We start from the raw sequence: 16,082 nt of genomic DNA, 5'->3' as shown, positions 1-16,082 counted from the left end.
TTAGTAACACAAAGGTAAAGTAGTTCAATCAAAACCTTACGTGACGACAATTGTTAAAGGTAATGGACCAAACCATAATTACCTTTAATGGAAGATATTTGCATATCTATATTATCTACTCCAAAAACACATATTACCTTCCTTCAATAATCAATCTAAAAGTTGAAACAAACAAAACCCTCCGATCAGGATCTTTTGATATTTTCTTGTTTGATACATGTTTACAAAAGTAAATTGTCGGCATTCGCTAATACGTCTTTTGCAATACTATATGTGAGAACTTGACACATTATTTTAAATATTTTTCTTAATATAAAGCGCAAGTTAAATACATATGTATTTAATTTAGAAGATGATGAGTAAAAGATTTATGTATAATCAAATCTTTGTATATAAGTCAATATTTCTACTAATTCTTAAGCACTTTTCCACAACAAATAAAATCTCTTGCTCCAACTCTGTTTGGCAAACCTAGCTGAAAAGCTATAAGCTAGGAGCTGATAGCTGAAAAGGAGCTGAAAGCTGAAAAGCTATAAGCTCGAAGCTGAAAATTGAAGAGCTGTTAAGCTAGCTGTTATGATTGAAAGTGTTTGGTAAAATTAGCTTTTTGATAAGCTGATAAATGTAAAAAGACTAAAAAGAACATCTTCATAAAATTTAAATTAGTTTGTTTACATATTAAAATTTAACATTTCGTCTTCCAAAAAAAAAAGTAAACATTTTTTAAAATAAAACTATTAGCATGATCATGATCTAGCATCCCATAATAAAGTAACAATATTGTTATTGGTGGAAGCCATATTGCTAATTTAATAATAATAATAATAATAATAATAATAATAATAAGAAGAAGAAGCTAAAGATGAAGGGATTGACGTGAAGCCATATTGCTAGTTTAATAATAATAATAATAATAATAATAATAATAATAATAATAATAATAATAATAAGCTAAAGATGAAGGGATTGACGTGAAAGTTGGGATAGGGGAAGAGAAATGGTTTTAATTCATAAGTTTAAAATATGTCATTACTTTAAAATAATAAGGGTAAAGATGGAAAAAAAGTTAGGAAGCTAGTAGCTTTTTTTGAAACGCTACCTAAAGTAGCGTTCCAAAATAAGCTCTTATTTTAAGCTAGGAGCTTATTTTAGGAACATTACCAAACAGAGCTTATAGCTTATTAGTAGCTTAAAATAAGCTATAAGCTCCTAGCTTATCGTTGCCAAACAGAGCCCAAGTAATCCCACGTACACCTTAGCTTTACAGGAATATAAAAAGATAAATCACCGTGACTCAGTGATCTATAAGGTGAGAGGACCAATGCTTAGTGCTCACAAAGAACCACCACACGAGAAGGTATTTAATTTAACGAGATAATTTAAATTTTATGTTGGTATTTACATATCATTCTAAAAATAAAAAAAAGTATAAATCACTTTAAATTTTAAAAAACCTAACTTTATATTCCTTAGCATTATCAAAATCTATCTAATCATAATTTCTAACCAATAACAAGAGAAAAAAAATCATTAGAAATGAAAATTAGCATTAATCAAGTGTGAAGATATATGCATGCAGGTCTGGGGTGGGCCGGAGAAGTTGTTTAGTAGCAATCATGATGATGTAACACCAAATTGAGATAGTTTTGCAGTGTCCCAACAGTTTCTATACAACTGTTTATCTCTCAAATCACTAACTTAAAATCCGGATATTAAAATGGATATTCTTAGATGCCTAAGTTACTTTAATTTCTTATTTATTAAGAAAGCTCTATACTACGTGTCACAAACTCATAGGGTCAATAGTACTCTAAAAAAAAAAAAAAAAACTTTTTCTGAGTACTACTAATTCTATTATAATAATGCAGTATATGTTCATAACTATATTCTTAATCTACTGAAGTACAAAGAGTCAATACCACCCCAACTGAGGCTCGAACTCACAATCTATCATATGGAGAACAATTTGGTGCCACTAGTGTGAGCATATAGCCATCAATGTGCAATCCAACTATCAGCTTAGGCTTTTAGTTGAGATGTAGTACATGCTTCAATTTGGTATCAGAGCCAGACCAAAGGTCATGGGTTCGAATCTCAACGCCACTTGTTAGCGACTACGGTTTACACACGTGAGGGGGCGTGTGAACATATAGCCATCAATCCAACTATCAGCTTAGGCTTGTGTTGACATGAACCCTTTGGCCAATCAGTGTGCTAAGTTAGAGCTAGACATCTAGCTCTCTGCTTTTGGGTTAACACTCCAAATCCTTTAATTTAGTCCTACTTATTACTGCAACTATTAATCTTTTTATTTAAAAGTATTTCATGTTAATATCTATATTCAAGAGTGTTTAATTATTGTTGACATAGAAGTTTATTGTAATTAGCTGTACGTTGTGTTCATACTTGCGTTTTTTAAAGAAACCTATTCTCTTACATGCTTAATGTTTTTTCATGGATCAAATCTTGTCCTAATTTGTCATAACTAATAATTACTTTATTTTTTTAATTCATAGGAAAACTCATAATCACTACCTAGAAGTGTACGCTATGTGAAGTTCACCTTGTGACCCTAATCATTAAAGGACAAGAATGTAAATCAGCCTAGTTTGCTTATAGCCGATCGACTCAAACAAAGAAGACTAATACTCCATATTTAAACAGCTCTCACAAGAAGTCAAACTTAGAACCCTTATGTTGTATAATGGAGTTCTAAAATATAATAATTATATATACCCTTCTGAAATATAATACAGTCTAATTCATACTATAAAAATACAGACTTAATTAATGCATGAAGATTTATTCGTGTCCTATATATATGAACATATCTATAAATTGACTTATAACTAAAATAACGTACCTAAGAAATCTTTAAAATTTTGTAGGCCTTACAACTTACAAGTGGCTAATGGACATTGATTAGTGGTCTGTTAATGATAAGTAATTAGGCCACGTAATGAAGATGTGATGGTGGTCATAAATATCTCATATGAAATCAGTGAATTTGAATGGTCACCAAACGCTCCAGCAGAGACGATATTTGCTAATTAAACGTCGCAGATAATAGCTCCCCCAGGTCAGAACCAATTGGCTGAGAGGGAAATTAAACCAAATCCACAAACCTTATCCACTATTATATCAAAGCTAGTAAAGAGGATTTTTCAAAGATAAAGACTTTCCACTCGTGAATTGATATATATGGATTCATATACTTTTTTCTTTTTTTTTGGTTGGGATTAATTTGCCGACACTGGATAGAGAGAGAGGCCAAAAACGAAGAAAGGTATTATACGTGGAAGTTAATTGGAAGCGTTATATTAAAGGCGTGGGTCCAGGTGGAGGTCGGCACCCGGCACCACTCACCACCGTCCGCCCATTCATTATATTTCGTCCCCAACTTTCTAACGTAACGTACGTCTCTTTAATGTAACAAAAATTGGAATCCTCTATCTCAAACGCACCACACCTCTGTCCGACAGTTTATGATGAAATAAATCATGATGATTCAATTGACCAACAGATGTTAAATTTAACTTGATCTTTAGTCTATTATGACAAATTTTATTCTTACAATCAATTAAGCTGTCCAGATAAGTCTCTTTATTAGGACGACGTAGAGGAGTTAAGTGCTAATACTGTACATTTTGTTTTCACATTTAAGTTTTCTACCCATCCAACTGAACAACTCTAACGTTCCTGACTTCACAGGGAAATAATGCGGAGCTTTATTTTGCCCTACCAATTCGGTATGGTTCTGAATTCAAAAATAGTAGGATACTCATTTAATGAGTTGTGAATTTTGAAGTCTAATTTTAATATAACTCTGGAGGGTAACAAAAACATTTAATTGTTACCCAAAAAATATACAGTATTAATGGGTGGTTTTCACAATAATGAGTATTGATTGGTTGAGAGATTTTTTAATTTATTTAGAATTTTTATTTTAATAAATTAATAAATTTTTTCTTAAATTTGCTTTTGCCTTTTTTTTTTTTTACAAATAAAATTAATGTATAAGAAATATATCATTAAAAAGTTCTAATAGAGATCTTTTAAATAACATATATATTGATTTTTTTCCCAATCTTTAATAAACCTACAATAACATTAAGTCATTAGTACAAATTCATTAACTTACAACCATATGTTTATTAAGTTACTATTACAAGTTCATATATATAATTAATTGCATGTTTATTACTATAGGGTCACAACACGATACAACACAACCCGAAATTAAAGTGCATGTGTATTATATTGCAATGGACCTCATTTTTCACCCCACTAGTCAATGCCTCACCCAACTAAAAGACAAGCTCATAAAACACAATAAATCCACATATTTGATAATATGACATTTGAACATACAATGTAATTCTAATTTGTAAATTATTAGACAATAACGAGTTGGGCGAATATGTTATATGTGAGTTATCACACAACTGACCTCATTATCTACCATACTTATCATGGTTTAATCTTCATATGTGAATGGTTAGACATTTTAGACGGTAGAAATGCATAGGGGTGTTCTCCTTATTGACTAAAATATTTTTTAACTAGTGTAGAACCCATGTTGTAAAACATTTTGGTGAAGAGAATATATGTTTTGGTAAATGTGATTGAGTGAAACAAAATGTAAAATCATTAATTTATAGCATTTGGAATGTTCATTATAGTTTATTGTAACTGTACAAATATTGTGATAATAAAACCTGACAAATTATATCATAGACCACTGTTCATATTTTATCATGGACTTATGCTCATTATAATACTATTGTAGGTTCATTAAAAATTTAGATGTATCAAATATGAATGCATGTTTATTATAACAATGTTACATATTCATTAAAACGACACCAATTGGCCATCCAAATACCATTTAAATATATTATTCTTTTTTTTATAAACAAAATTAATTTATAAAATATATATTATTGAAAATTTATTATTAAATTTTTTTAGCTGACACTTATATACACTACTGGAAATCTTCAATTTTTCGACTACTTAAATTTGAATATTATATATATATATATATATATATATATATATATATATATATATTTTAAATAATTGTGTGATGACTTATAATATATATTATATAGTGATGACTTAATAAACTTACACTAGTATGTCACTGCTGTAAATTATTGAATTTTCGACCACTTGAAAGCAACAAAGATTTTTCCGGATACCAAAAGTGGTTGGAACAAGGCTTTCGACTTGATTTAAGATCACTTTCAGGTGGTTGAAAATTTCATAATTTCCAACATTGTGTGGTGACAAAATTAAAGTAAATAATATTTAGGAAAATTTTACACAACCTATTGAATATAGTAAGAATACAACCTATAATATATTTTTGGATGGTGGTATTAAAATAATAGTTTTATTACTTTCACTATTTATAAATATGTCACAACATCTTTCTATTCTTGGTCGTCAACATTATTGTAGATTTTTTCATGATATTTTACTAGTTTAAAATATCACCACGGAAGGTTTTTTAGTAATATAGGGATTGATTTCACTATTCTATCTTCTTAGAGAAAGATTTGATATTTTATTATTAATTTTGAATGACAATGGAAAACTCGTAAACACTATCTAATGGTATATATATACAAAAGGCTGAATTTAATTAAATATTAATAAGAATTAAATTTGTAATTTTTAAATATGAGAATCGTCTTTCATCAACTCTTTCATCTCTTTTCAACTTATTACTAACAAATTAAACGTATCGTTACGAAGAGTCCCCATTTCAAGGAAATCGATAGAGCCATAGAGGCGGCGTTGCATGCGAAGAGAAAACCAGGGAACGCTTAATAATGGTACCAAGTTGGTGGGACATGTTCTTTACAAATATTACCTACCCTAACCACCCTAACTACGTTGGATGTTCATATATGGTCTGCATATACTTAAATAACTTAATTACGAATTCAATCAATTCAATCATTAATAATAATAATAATAATAACAATAATAATAATAATAATAATAAAAATTCAGTTCCCGTGCGATTGTGTGATTAAATCTGAGCCATTGATTTTGTCTAAATCAACGTTCAGGATTAACAAAATTTTAAAAAAGAAAAAAAAGTGGTGGCAATTTGGTAATTTTTGTATCTGGGTCAAATTTAAGGTGCGTGGTTTTCCTTCTTAAAGTGCGTGATTTTTTGTGTGTTTAAGGTGAGTTGTTTTTGTGCTATGTGATTAATGTGCATGGTTTTCCTTCTTATGATGCGTGGTTTGTGTGCTTAAGGTGCGTCAGTGTTGAAACTTAAGGTGCGTGGTTTTCCTTCTTAAGGTGTGTGATTTGTATGTTTAAGGTGCGTCAATTGTTGAAACATAAGATGCGTCATTTTAAAACTTTAGGTGCGTGGTTTTTGTTCTTAAAGTGCTTTGTTTGTGTGCTTAAGGTGCGTTATTTGTGTATTTAAGGTGCGTCGGCTTAAAGCTTTAGGTGCGTGTTTTCATTCTTAAGGTGCGTTGTTTTCCTTTTTAAGTTGCGTGATTTTTATGCTTAAGGTGCGTCATTTTAAAACTTTAGGTGCGTGGTTTGTGTTCTTAAGGTGCGTCTTTTTTAGTTAACCGCACGGGAAGCTATACCCACACCTGCACATTTCCCTATATATATAGAGATAGAGAGAGAGATTTTTATAACTACAAATTTTTCAATTTTCATAAATGAACAGACTAAATATATATTAACTAAACTAGAAAATGAAATTCATATTACGTATATACTAGCTAGTTAGTTATTCCATGACCTATGTAAAATGAAATTATTATTTATTTGAAATATGAAGATAGCATGAAATAGACACTAATTTCATTTGCGTTGTACGAATATATTTTTTTCAAAAGAATAATCTTATACCTAGGCCGGTAAAAATAGAGCAGTACAACAAGTGATCGAAGTAGTGAACTAGGCTAACAAATTAATAATAAGGATTTTTCATGGGATAAACTTTCACAGTGACAATAAATTGAATTAAGAATAATAATAAGACATTGATAATCATGGGAACACGACAACTGACGCGTGGCTGAAATTGATAAATCTATACAAAAATTCGAAATATAATGGTCAGTGGAGATTACAAACTCACCAATCGGGACCCAACCCTACGAAAGTTCCAGATTTGGACGACGTTTAAAAACAGCTCCTCCGTGTATATTATGTATATATGTATTTTTTTTTTTTTTTGAAAATTATGTATATATGTATTTAAATTAATTAAAGTTGATTATCCTCGGCAGACACAATTTAAGTAACTTTAAATAAATTGTTATGTCGGCAAAGAATATACTCCGTATAACTTGGAATCTTGACCATTTTCATTTTTCAAAAAATATAAAATGTACACTGGCTTGGCATATCAGATGAAAATGTAATTATATATATATATATATATATATATATATATATATATATATATATATATATCTGTTCGCAAAAAATTTATACCTTAATATTAGTTAAACTTTTTTTTTTGAAAGAATATTAGTTAAACTTAAACACAGTGTTAATTAATATGAGTTTAGAGTGTTGCATTAATCTTGACGACACTCTGGAGACTGGAGTGGCTTGAGGGCATCACTTATAAATAGGAGCATTTGAAACTCAAACAAACATCAGCCAAGAAACATATTTTAGCATTATATTAATCATCTTTCGTCCACTACCAGAAACCATCTCAAAACAACTAAAATCATGTCTGAGGTGAAGCACCACCACCACTTTGGTCACCACAAAGACGATGAGGAAGAGAGGCAGCCTTCCTATGGTGAAAACACTTATGGGGAAGACTCTAATGAGAGGAAAAACACCTATGGTGATGACTCTTCTTATGAGAGGAAAAACGCCTATGGTGATGACTCTTCTTATGAGAAGAAAAACACCTACGGAGATGACTCTTCTTATGAGAGGAAAAACAACTATGGTGATGACTCTTATGAGAAGAAAAACACTTATGGAGATGACTCTTCTTATGAGAAGAAAAACACTTATGGAGATGACTCTTATGAGAAGAAAAACACTTATGGAGATGACTCTTACGGCCAAACCGACAAGTATGGGAGTGAAGGCGTGACCGCCGGCATAGAACCGGAAGGGAGAACTCATGAGGATTACGAAAAAGAGAAAAAACACCACAAGCATCTCGAGCAGCTCGGCGGCCTTGGCACCGTCGCCGCCGGTGCCTATGCCTTGGTAATTTCTTTTTCTTTTTCCACCTCATCATCATTTCATCTTGTTAAGATCCCACCTTCAAAATTAAGAGAAACATATATATAGAACGACTAGCTAATTGATTGATTTCAGCTTTTAGTGTGATTTGACTCATGTAGTTATGAGCATGATAACCCAATTAAGTGACTTTGGTGCAATGGTAGATTATAACATGGTATCAGAACTTGTTTAGATCATCATATGTATGTATGTATGTATCATTTTGTTAGTCACATATTCCACTTAGTAATATAATGGTTTTGGTTGTTATTGGATGGATGGATGCAGTACGAGAAGCACGAGGCAAAGAAAGACCCAGAGAATGCGCACAAGCATAAGATAGCAGAAGAGGTGGCGGCAGCGGCTGCCGTTGGATCAGGTGCATTTGCATTCCATGAGCATCATGAGAAGAAGGAAACTAAGGAGGAGGAAGAAGAAGCAGAGGGTGAGGGAAAGAAGAAGCATCACTTCTTTTAATTACTACTCCGTATATATGTGTTTTTATTATAAAAGACGATCCAACTAAATTAAATAATCCTTAGCTTGTACGTGTGTGAATAATGGGTTTGGGCTTATGCATGTTGAGGTGCGAGGAGGGTTTCTTTGTACCTAGCTAAGCTACTTGCTCTAGTCGTGTCTATTGAGATGTTTTATTATTCTCTAGTGTATGTGGATTATAATAATACTAATATAAAGTTTATTATACAATGGTCTTCAACTTCAAAAATGTATACATCAAATGAAGGAAAAAATAAAATGGAACTACACAATATATATGATTCATGTAAACCAATAAACTTTTGCGCATCGAATATGATGCTAGATGCATGATTGAAGATATATTTTGCACCTGTCAAATTCAATGGTGTCTCATGCACTATTGAAATCCATATACACAAAGAATCTAGCAATAATGCTCCTGAAAGTAGATGAGAAGTCTCACTTAAAACTTGGTTCAAACGATATGGTGAGGTTCGATTCTTAGTGCCCAGAAGGATACAAATACAGTTTTAGACAAGTTCATAGCATCTAGCTAGCCTCTCTCAACCAACCATTAAAAAACATAAAATAGAAGGCATGATGATGATGACGGGTTACAAACATGGTTGCAATAGGCGCTAGGCGTTGGTCGGGAATAGAATAGGGCCTAGCGCCTAGACAGCCTAGGCGAGCGCCTATGCGGTTAACTAAAATAAAAATAAAAAAATAAAAAAAAAAACTGCACGTATATATGTATGTGCACGTGTATATATATATATATATATATATATATATATATATATATATATATATATATATATATTGCAAAAAAAAAATTAACAAGGCAAGTCGACCGGTCGCCTAGGCAGGCGCCTAAGAGAGAAATCGCCACAGTCTAGAGGCGCCTAAGGAGGAAGTTGCCACAGTCTAGAGGTGCTTAGCGCCTAGATCGATTTTTGCAACCATGGTTACAAACCAATTCAAATACATCATTGCATACAAAAATATGTGTAGATTTAAAAGATAACATAATAGGCTTACTCAATTCAAAGAGGGTAGCTTAAATGACAAATGAGATTTGTGGGGAGAATTCTGACATAATCTGAATTCAAGAAAGAAACACCCCGACCACCTCATAATTTACACCAAAAAATAGGCTTACTCGTACTCTTGTTATTGAGGTTAGCTCTCGTCTTCGACAATTAACTTTAATTTCTAAATTTGGGAAAATCAAAATAAATAAATAAAAATGAATATAGATAGGACAGTAAGGCTATTCGCAGCGCTGCAAAGCAGCCAATTACAAAGCCTGGACTCTTTCCTTTTCTTCTTTTTTTTAAAAATAATAATAATAATAATAATGGCCAAGTTCTACTACATAGATTCCCAAATTCTACTCCTTCATTTGTACTCCTTGAGGTGACAAACTAGGATTGGTTATTTTCAACATGTGTTTCCACAGAAAAGTGTCTACATCAAAAACATGTGAGAGAGAGTACAAGTTGGGAGTATAAAATGAGAATACACCAAATATTTTCCGTAGGAAATTGCATATGTTGCAATTCTGATGTCAGGTGCAATTCTGATGTCAGGATTGTAACAGAGTTGCAGGGGCCTTTTTGTTTTTTAATTATTATTATTAAAAGAAATATTTTTTTAGGTGATGTGATTGTGAGACCATTTTTAAAAGAAGATAGAAAATTACATGAATGGATAGTAAATAGTGAATAATTACATATTTAATAATATGACATTTTAAAAGTGAGAGAAGATTATATGAGTGAAGATAGTCTTATTAATCTCAACTTTATTTACTCATGATCATATCCACTGAAAAAGATATGTGTTGGACCATTATTTATTGAGTTTCAACTTTAACATAGTAGTGATGTAGTATCATATATTGTCGGCAACTGTAGGTTACAATATCTTCTTCAAATTTTGGACTGGTGCAAGTGATAAAGTAGTTTCGCTCTTATCTTTTGAAATTATTGTTATAACAAGTTTTAATGTCAAGTTATAGAGCAAATAAAGCATCTCGAATAAAAATTAATTAATTAATTAAAGCATCTCAAATAAATTGTGAGTAGGGGTGTTCAATCGGTTAACCGAATCGTTTTAACCAAAGTTTTTTTTCTTTTAACCGTTAACCGAACCGAAGTTTGCTCTACCGAATTCACCGAACTGAAATTTTTTTCGGTTAACCGATTAACCGAACTTTTTAAAACTAAAATTTAAATTATAAAAATAACACCTAAAATAATAAATTCAATTAAAATAAAATACATATCATAATAAATTCATAACAAAATATACAAAAACATTAACTATAAACTCCAAACATCCATAACTTCAAATTAGTATTTATATATTATATATATATATATATATATATATATATATATATATATATATATTAACCGTTAACCGAAGTTTTAAAATTCCTTTAACCATTAATCAAACCAAAAAAGTTCGGTTCGAAAACGGTTAACTGAATTTTATCAGTTCAGTCGGTTAATCGAAAATTAACCGAAGTTTGCGCACCCCTAATTGTGGGTGTTTATGAAATGATCCAACAGAGTTGCTTCGACCTTAAGTTCCATGTACAGATTAGGGATAACTTGATAAACGATTTAAATTAGTACATTTAATTAGGTTGTCCTTTATTTTAAAAATTAGAACAAGAAGTGACATATAAACTAATACTAATTGTTTAAAGATGGACTAAACTAAATTTAATTTTTTTCTTTTTGGGTCAAACCAGGAACTTAAAACGACTTGTAATCACAAGATAAGGTATTCTCAATCTATTGAAGGTCAAAGAATTTATGCCTCCATTAGAGTTCGAACCTCTAACCTCCTATTTGGAAGAATCACAGTTATGCCGCTTAACTACAAGGTCGTAGCACATTTAAGTTATTTGATCTATCCTTAAGAAATTATTCCATTATAAATACAATTTTGGTGTTTTCTAGCTATCAAGTTTAATTTTACCTGGTATTTGATATCATTAATTAATTAATTGGTAGTTATTAGTAGTTATCCTACTTAATTGATGGGTGATAGATATTGAGATGGTTTAGGACGTGGCGACATGTAAATGGATCCATTTTTCTTAATTAGTGCTCCCCAGCAATCTCTTCGATTTGTCATTTTCTTCAATCTTTTGATACCATTATTTAGAGATTTTGGCCACACAAATGTAAACCTCCTAAAGTTTATGCGACATCCTACGACACTTGCTCTCAATTATGTTCATGGGAATTTCTTATATATATTACATACGGACCACTATTATTATGTATTTATATATATTATTGAGGGTGGGAAGGAGATGATGGAGAAGAATGGGCTGGTTTGTCATTTGTCAAAAGTACTTGTTATCACTAATATTTCACATGAAGCCATTATTTTCTATACAATGGCATATCCTTGTAAAAGAAAATGTAAAATAATCTAATTTATTTGTTATTTTTTTCGTAATATTGGTTGTACGCACACTGAAGCTTTGTCCAATACATCATAAAATTACGAAAATGTCACCCTATTTTTTTCTACTTTTGTAATTTTTAGCTCTTAATCAACTCAAATGAACGAATTAGATTATTTTTTAGCCCTTAACCAACCCAAATGAATAGATGAAGTTATTCTACGTTTTTTAACAAAACATTGTTATTATAGGATCCTAATTCTATATAAATAAATACATATATAAACTATAACAAAACACTTGGAGGGCCATTTATTCCATAACCATGTCTATAATATTTTCTCTACGAACCAAACAGTAACTCCTATCTCATTCCAAATTTATGTCATATTTATTTTAAAATAGCATTTATATTTCATCACGTAATTCTTCCACCCGTGCACATGACATAACTAAGACAACCCATTAACACCAACCGATCGAGCAACTAGACCTTGTTATTAATGGCCTAATGAAGAATCAAACATATATAGCATGTGATTTGGTGTGGCGAGGATTATGGCAATTTTGCCTACTTTTATTTTAATAATAATAATAATAGTGGTTTTAAAGAAGGTGGTTGTAGGTGTTAGGACGATGATGACCCACTTTCCTTCCCTACATGAGACTTATCATATGATTTGGCTTTGTGCATAGGGCACTTCATATATACAGAGTACATATATAGCAACTACATATACCCACTCAAGTCAAACATGTCACAAAAATGATCACTGCATATTTATTTTTGTGTATAAATAGGAGTTATGGCATTTAAATGACTTTAGGTGGCATGCATATAGCATAGTGTACACATACATACAATGAAAAATGCATGTGATTTTCCGTCAGGTATTCATAAATTAATCGTAATGAGTTAATCAGATCTCGCGAAACTTCATATATGTTTAGCATTAGTAAAAGTTATGCCTTTTCTTATACATATAAGATCTTATAAAATTTAGACAAACCCGGGCTGGCCTATTTCAAGAAGTTATCTACTAGCATTATCCTATACTAGTTGGACTGATGAGCAACTCATGGCAGATAATCTCTTGAACCATAATATTTTTTTCTGCTCAAAGGCCCATCCATGTATTTGGGCTATTGTAAACTCTTAAGATGGTTACATTGCATACCAACAAGGCAACAATATATAACATCAAATCTTTATCCATTCTCTTGGGGCAAAAGTGTAATAGGCAGAATAGTAAAACAGACCAGCCCATGGTCTCCTGCTATACAATCATTTCCAAAACAATGCACTATTTTTTAGTTTATAAATGTTAATGTTAGAACCTTAAACAAAAGTGGCTGTAGTTTAGTGGTAAGAATTCCACGTTGTGGCCGTGGAGACCTGGGCTCGAATCCCAGCAGCCACACACATTGTTTTTGACTGTTTAATCCGTTAGAATTAACTCGAATTTTCCATTTTCTTTTAATCCGCGATTGTCAAATTTCAATTAATACATCTAATTCGTGCCACACACATTATTTTTGACTGTTTAATCCGTTAGAATTAACTCGAATTTTCCATTTTTTTTTAATCCGCGATTGTCAAATTTCAATTAATACATCTAATTCTTTTTTTTTGAGATAAACATAAACCAAATTCACAATATTTTGACAGCTCTATAATTATGATTGTGATAAAACCCATCAATGAATTGAAAGAACTGCACTACTTTAAGTCTTTAACTACTAGCTTAATTATGTGCGTGCACTAATATAAAATATAACTAGCATTTGTACGCGCGACGCGCGAAAACTTATGCCCAATATTAAAATATTGTTAAGTAACAAAATTTAAAAAATTAGTTAAAATTATGTTTCACAATTCCTTAAAGTGATGATACTTTTGAATTATCATATATTTGAATATAGTGATCAAAATAATATATATATATATATATATATATATATATATATATATATAATTTACAAATAATACTAAGCTAACACCCACATATATGATATATTGATATGTATACACAAATAATATATATACATATTATTTATAATTAAAATTTAATATTCATATAAATATTTAATTAAAATATAATTTATAATTAAATTAATTGTTATATGATAATTTTAATAAAATGATAACTAAAAATTGGAAAAAGATATGATAGATGTAGGTGTATGGTAAGATTGGTGGGCATATTAAATACTAACGGTGTTATAACGGTGTAAGGGTAATTTTGTCCAATATTAATTAAATGTACAACAATTAAAGCAAGATGTATATATTTATTAGCATATAAAAAATGGACAAAAATCAAGGACATAACCAGTGGCGGAGCCACAATGGGGGCAGTGGGGTCAGCTGCCTCCCCCCCCCCCCCCTCACCTCTTTCTCTTAATATATATATATATATATATATATACACATACATGTATAAGTCACTAAGTGATTTAGTTGCTCGGTTGGTTGAGCTTTGAATTTGATATTAAATTAAATGTCATGGGTTCAAACCCTATCCATACCAATTTTGAATACTGTTATTGTGTGTATTCTTTTATTGTTATGTTTTATATTATGCCATACATATTTTTATAACATTTCAATGTGTTTTTTAAATTTCACCCTACCCAAGTATAGTTTTGGCTCTGACCTAAACTATCATGTAATCTATCGTAAATATTGTATTATAATTTATAATGTATTTGAACCATATTATAGGTGTTTGCTATTTTATTATTGACAATTCTAAAATCATTTCAAGTACGCCCCCACTCACGTCATTTTCTGACTCCGCTACTGGACATAACTTGTATTGACACTTATTATGTTTTTAGATTTAGATAATTCAGCTGTATACAAATTAAATGAAGTTGAAGAAGCAACTTCCACCAGATATTACCCAGTCCGCTGTCGGTGGCAGCACAAAAAACCAGAAGCATGTAATATGCATGTATTGAGGAACTAAAAAGTAAAAACAAGGGGAAAAAAAAAACAATATTTTACACTGAAATACAAGGTTTTCAGCACATGATTCACGTCAACCAAGTGTCGGCAGACGACCCAGGAAATACGTTATTTCAAACCATTTTTCATGGCCGTCTATGTATTTCTCCAATGCTTAGTACCACCTTAAACTTTTTCACTTGCTTTTAAAGTATTGTAGATTAAAAAATATATATATATATTGGGTCAAGGATAAAAACCGTCCACGAAAATTCACAATCACTATATAAATTTGTATACTGAGTAAATTTTACTCATGTGTAATAGTTCATAAATTACACAAGAGATGTAAACTGTACTAGAAAGATTATGTGCAACGGATTCAACCGAAAGGAAAATAATCATTTTGTCCAAAGTTGACAGATTCCTTGTGTGCACTAGCATTTGGCCATGTATACTAAACCATTGAATCACCGTGATTTACATCCTCTCACATGTTTTGTCGGGTCGGAGTGTAAGGAGCCCTTAGGGTTGATGATTCAACTTTTGAGAGAAGGAAAATAATCATTTTAATTAACTCGAAGCCTGTAATAATTTTGGGTTCATTATTTGTACTAACTACTCTCTTTGTTATGTAATTAATGTCCATTATAACATATGTCGCGATAAAAGACAAATAAAGTTGATGGAACAAAAGATCTATCTTTAAAATTTACTCTTTACGTCCTATTTTATTTATCTGGTTAACAAAATGTGACTAAAGTTATTTTAAATTTAATTTATATATTTAGTATTAGTATATAAGATTTATATATTTAAAAACTACATTAAAAATATTATTTTGTATTAAATAAAAAAAATAAATTTAAAAATAATTAAAAATACTAAAGAAAGTAAGAAAAATAAATAATTGGTTTGACTAATGAATAGTAAACACGAAAGGTAAAATGAGACAGATGGAGTATTAGTATTATA

At 30.7% G+C, this 16,082-nt stretch overlaps 1 protein-coding gene and 1 non-coding gene across 3 annotated transcripts; both read left to right on the top strand.

The window, feature by feature from the left end:
* The first annotated feature begins 7,637 nt into the window (after positions 1-7,637).
* Positions 7,638-8,955, top strand: LOC109170001 (stress protein DDR48-like). 2 transcript variants are annotated; one of them, XM_019318916.1, is made up of 3 exons: positions 7,638-8,229; positions 8,536-8,751; positions 8,785-8,955. In XM_019318916.1, the coding sequence occupies exons 1-2, from the start codon at positions 7,732-7,734 to the stop codon at positions 8,722-8,724; spliced, it is 687 nt and encodes a 228-aa protein (XP_019174461.1). In that variant the 5' UTR covers positions 7,638-7,731; the 3' UTR covers positions 8,725-8,751; positions 8,785-8,955. The 2 variants fall into 2 exon arrangements, with proteins under 2 accessions (XP_019174461.1, XP_019174460.1); XM_019318915.1 differs by having other exon boundaries at positions 8,536-8,955.
* A 4,551-nt stretch (positions 8,956-13,506) lies between these two features.
* TRNAH-GUG lies at positions 13,507-13,578 on the top strand. The gene has a single exon. It is a non-coding gene; the product is annotated as a tRNA-His (tRNA).
* The last annotated feature ends 2,504 nt before the right edge of the window (positions 13,579-16,082 follow it).

Source organism: Ipomoea nil, unplaced genomic scaffold (assembly GCF_001879475.1).
Source record: "Ipomoea nil cultivar Tokyo-kokei standard unplaced genomic scaffold, Asagao_1.1 scaffold3321, whole genome shotgun sequence".
Lineage (NCBI taxonomy): Eukaryota > Viridiplantae > Streptophyta > Magnoliopsida > Solanales > Convolvulaceae > Ipomoea > Ipomoea nil.
This window is presented reverse-complemented; position numbering and strand designations above follow the sequence as displayed.

What these genes read in the sequence shown, in the direction of transcription:
- LOC109170001 (XM_019318916.1), top strand. Translation starts at nt 7,732, where the DNA reads ATGTCTGAGGTGAAGCACCACCACCACTTTGGTCACCACAAAGACGAT. An exon ending in CCGCCGGTGCCTATGCCTTG is followed by an intron (nt 8,230 to 8,535) that starts GTAATTTCTTTT and finishes GGATGGATGCAG; the next exon opens with TACGAGAAGCACGAGGCAAA.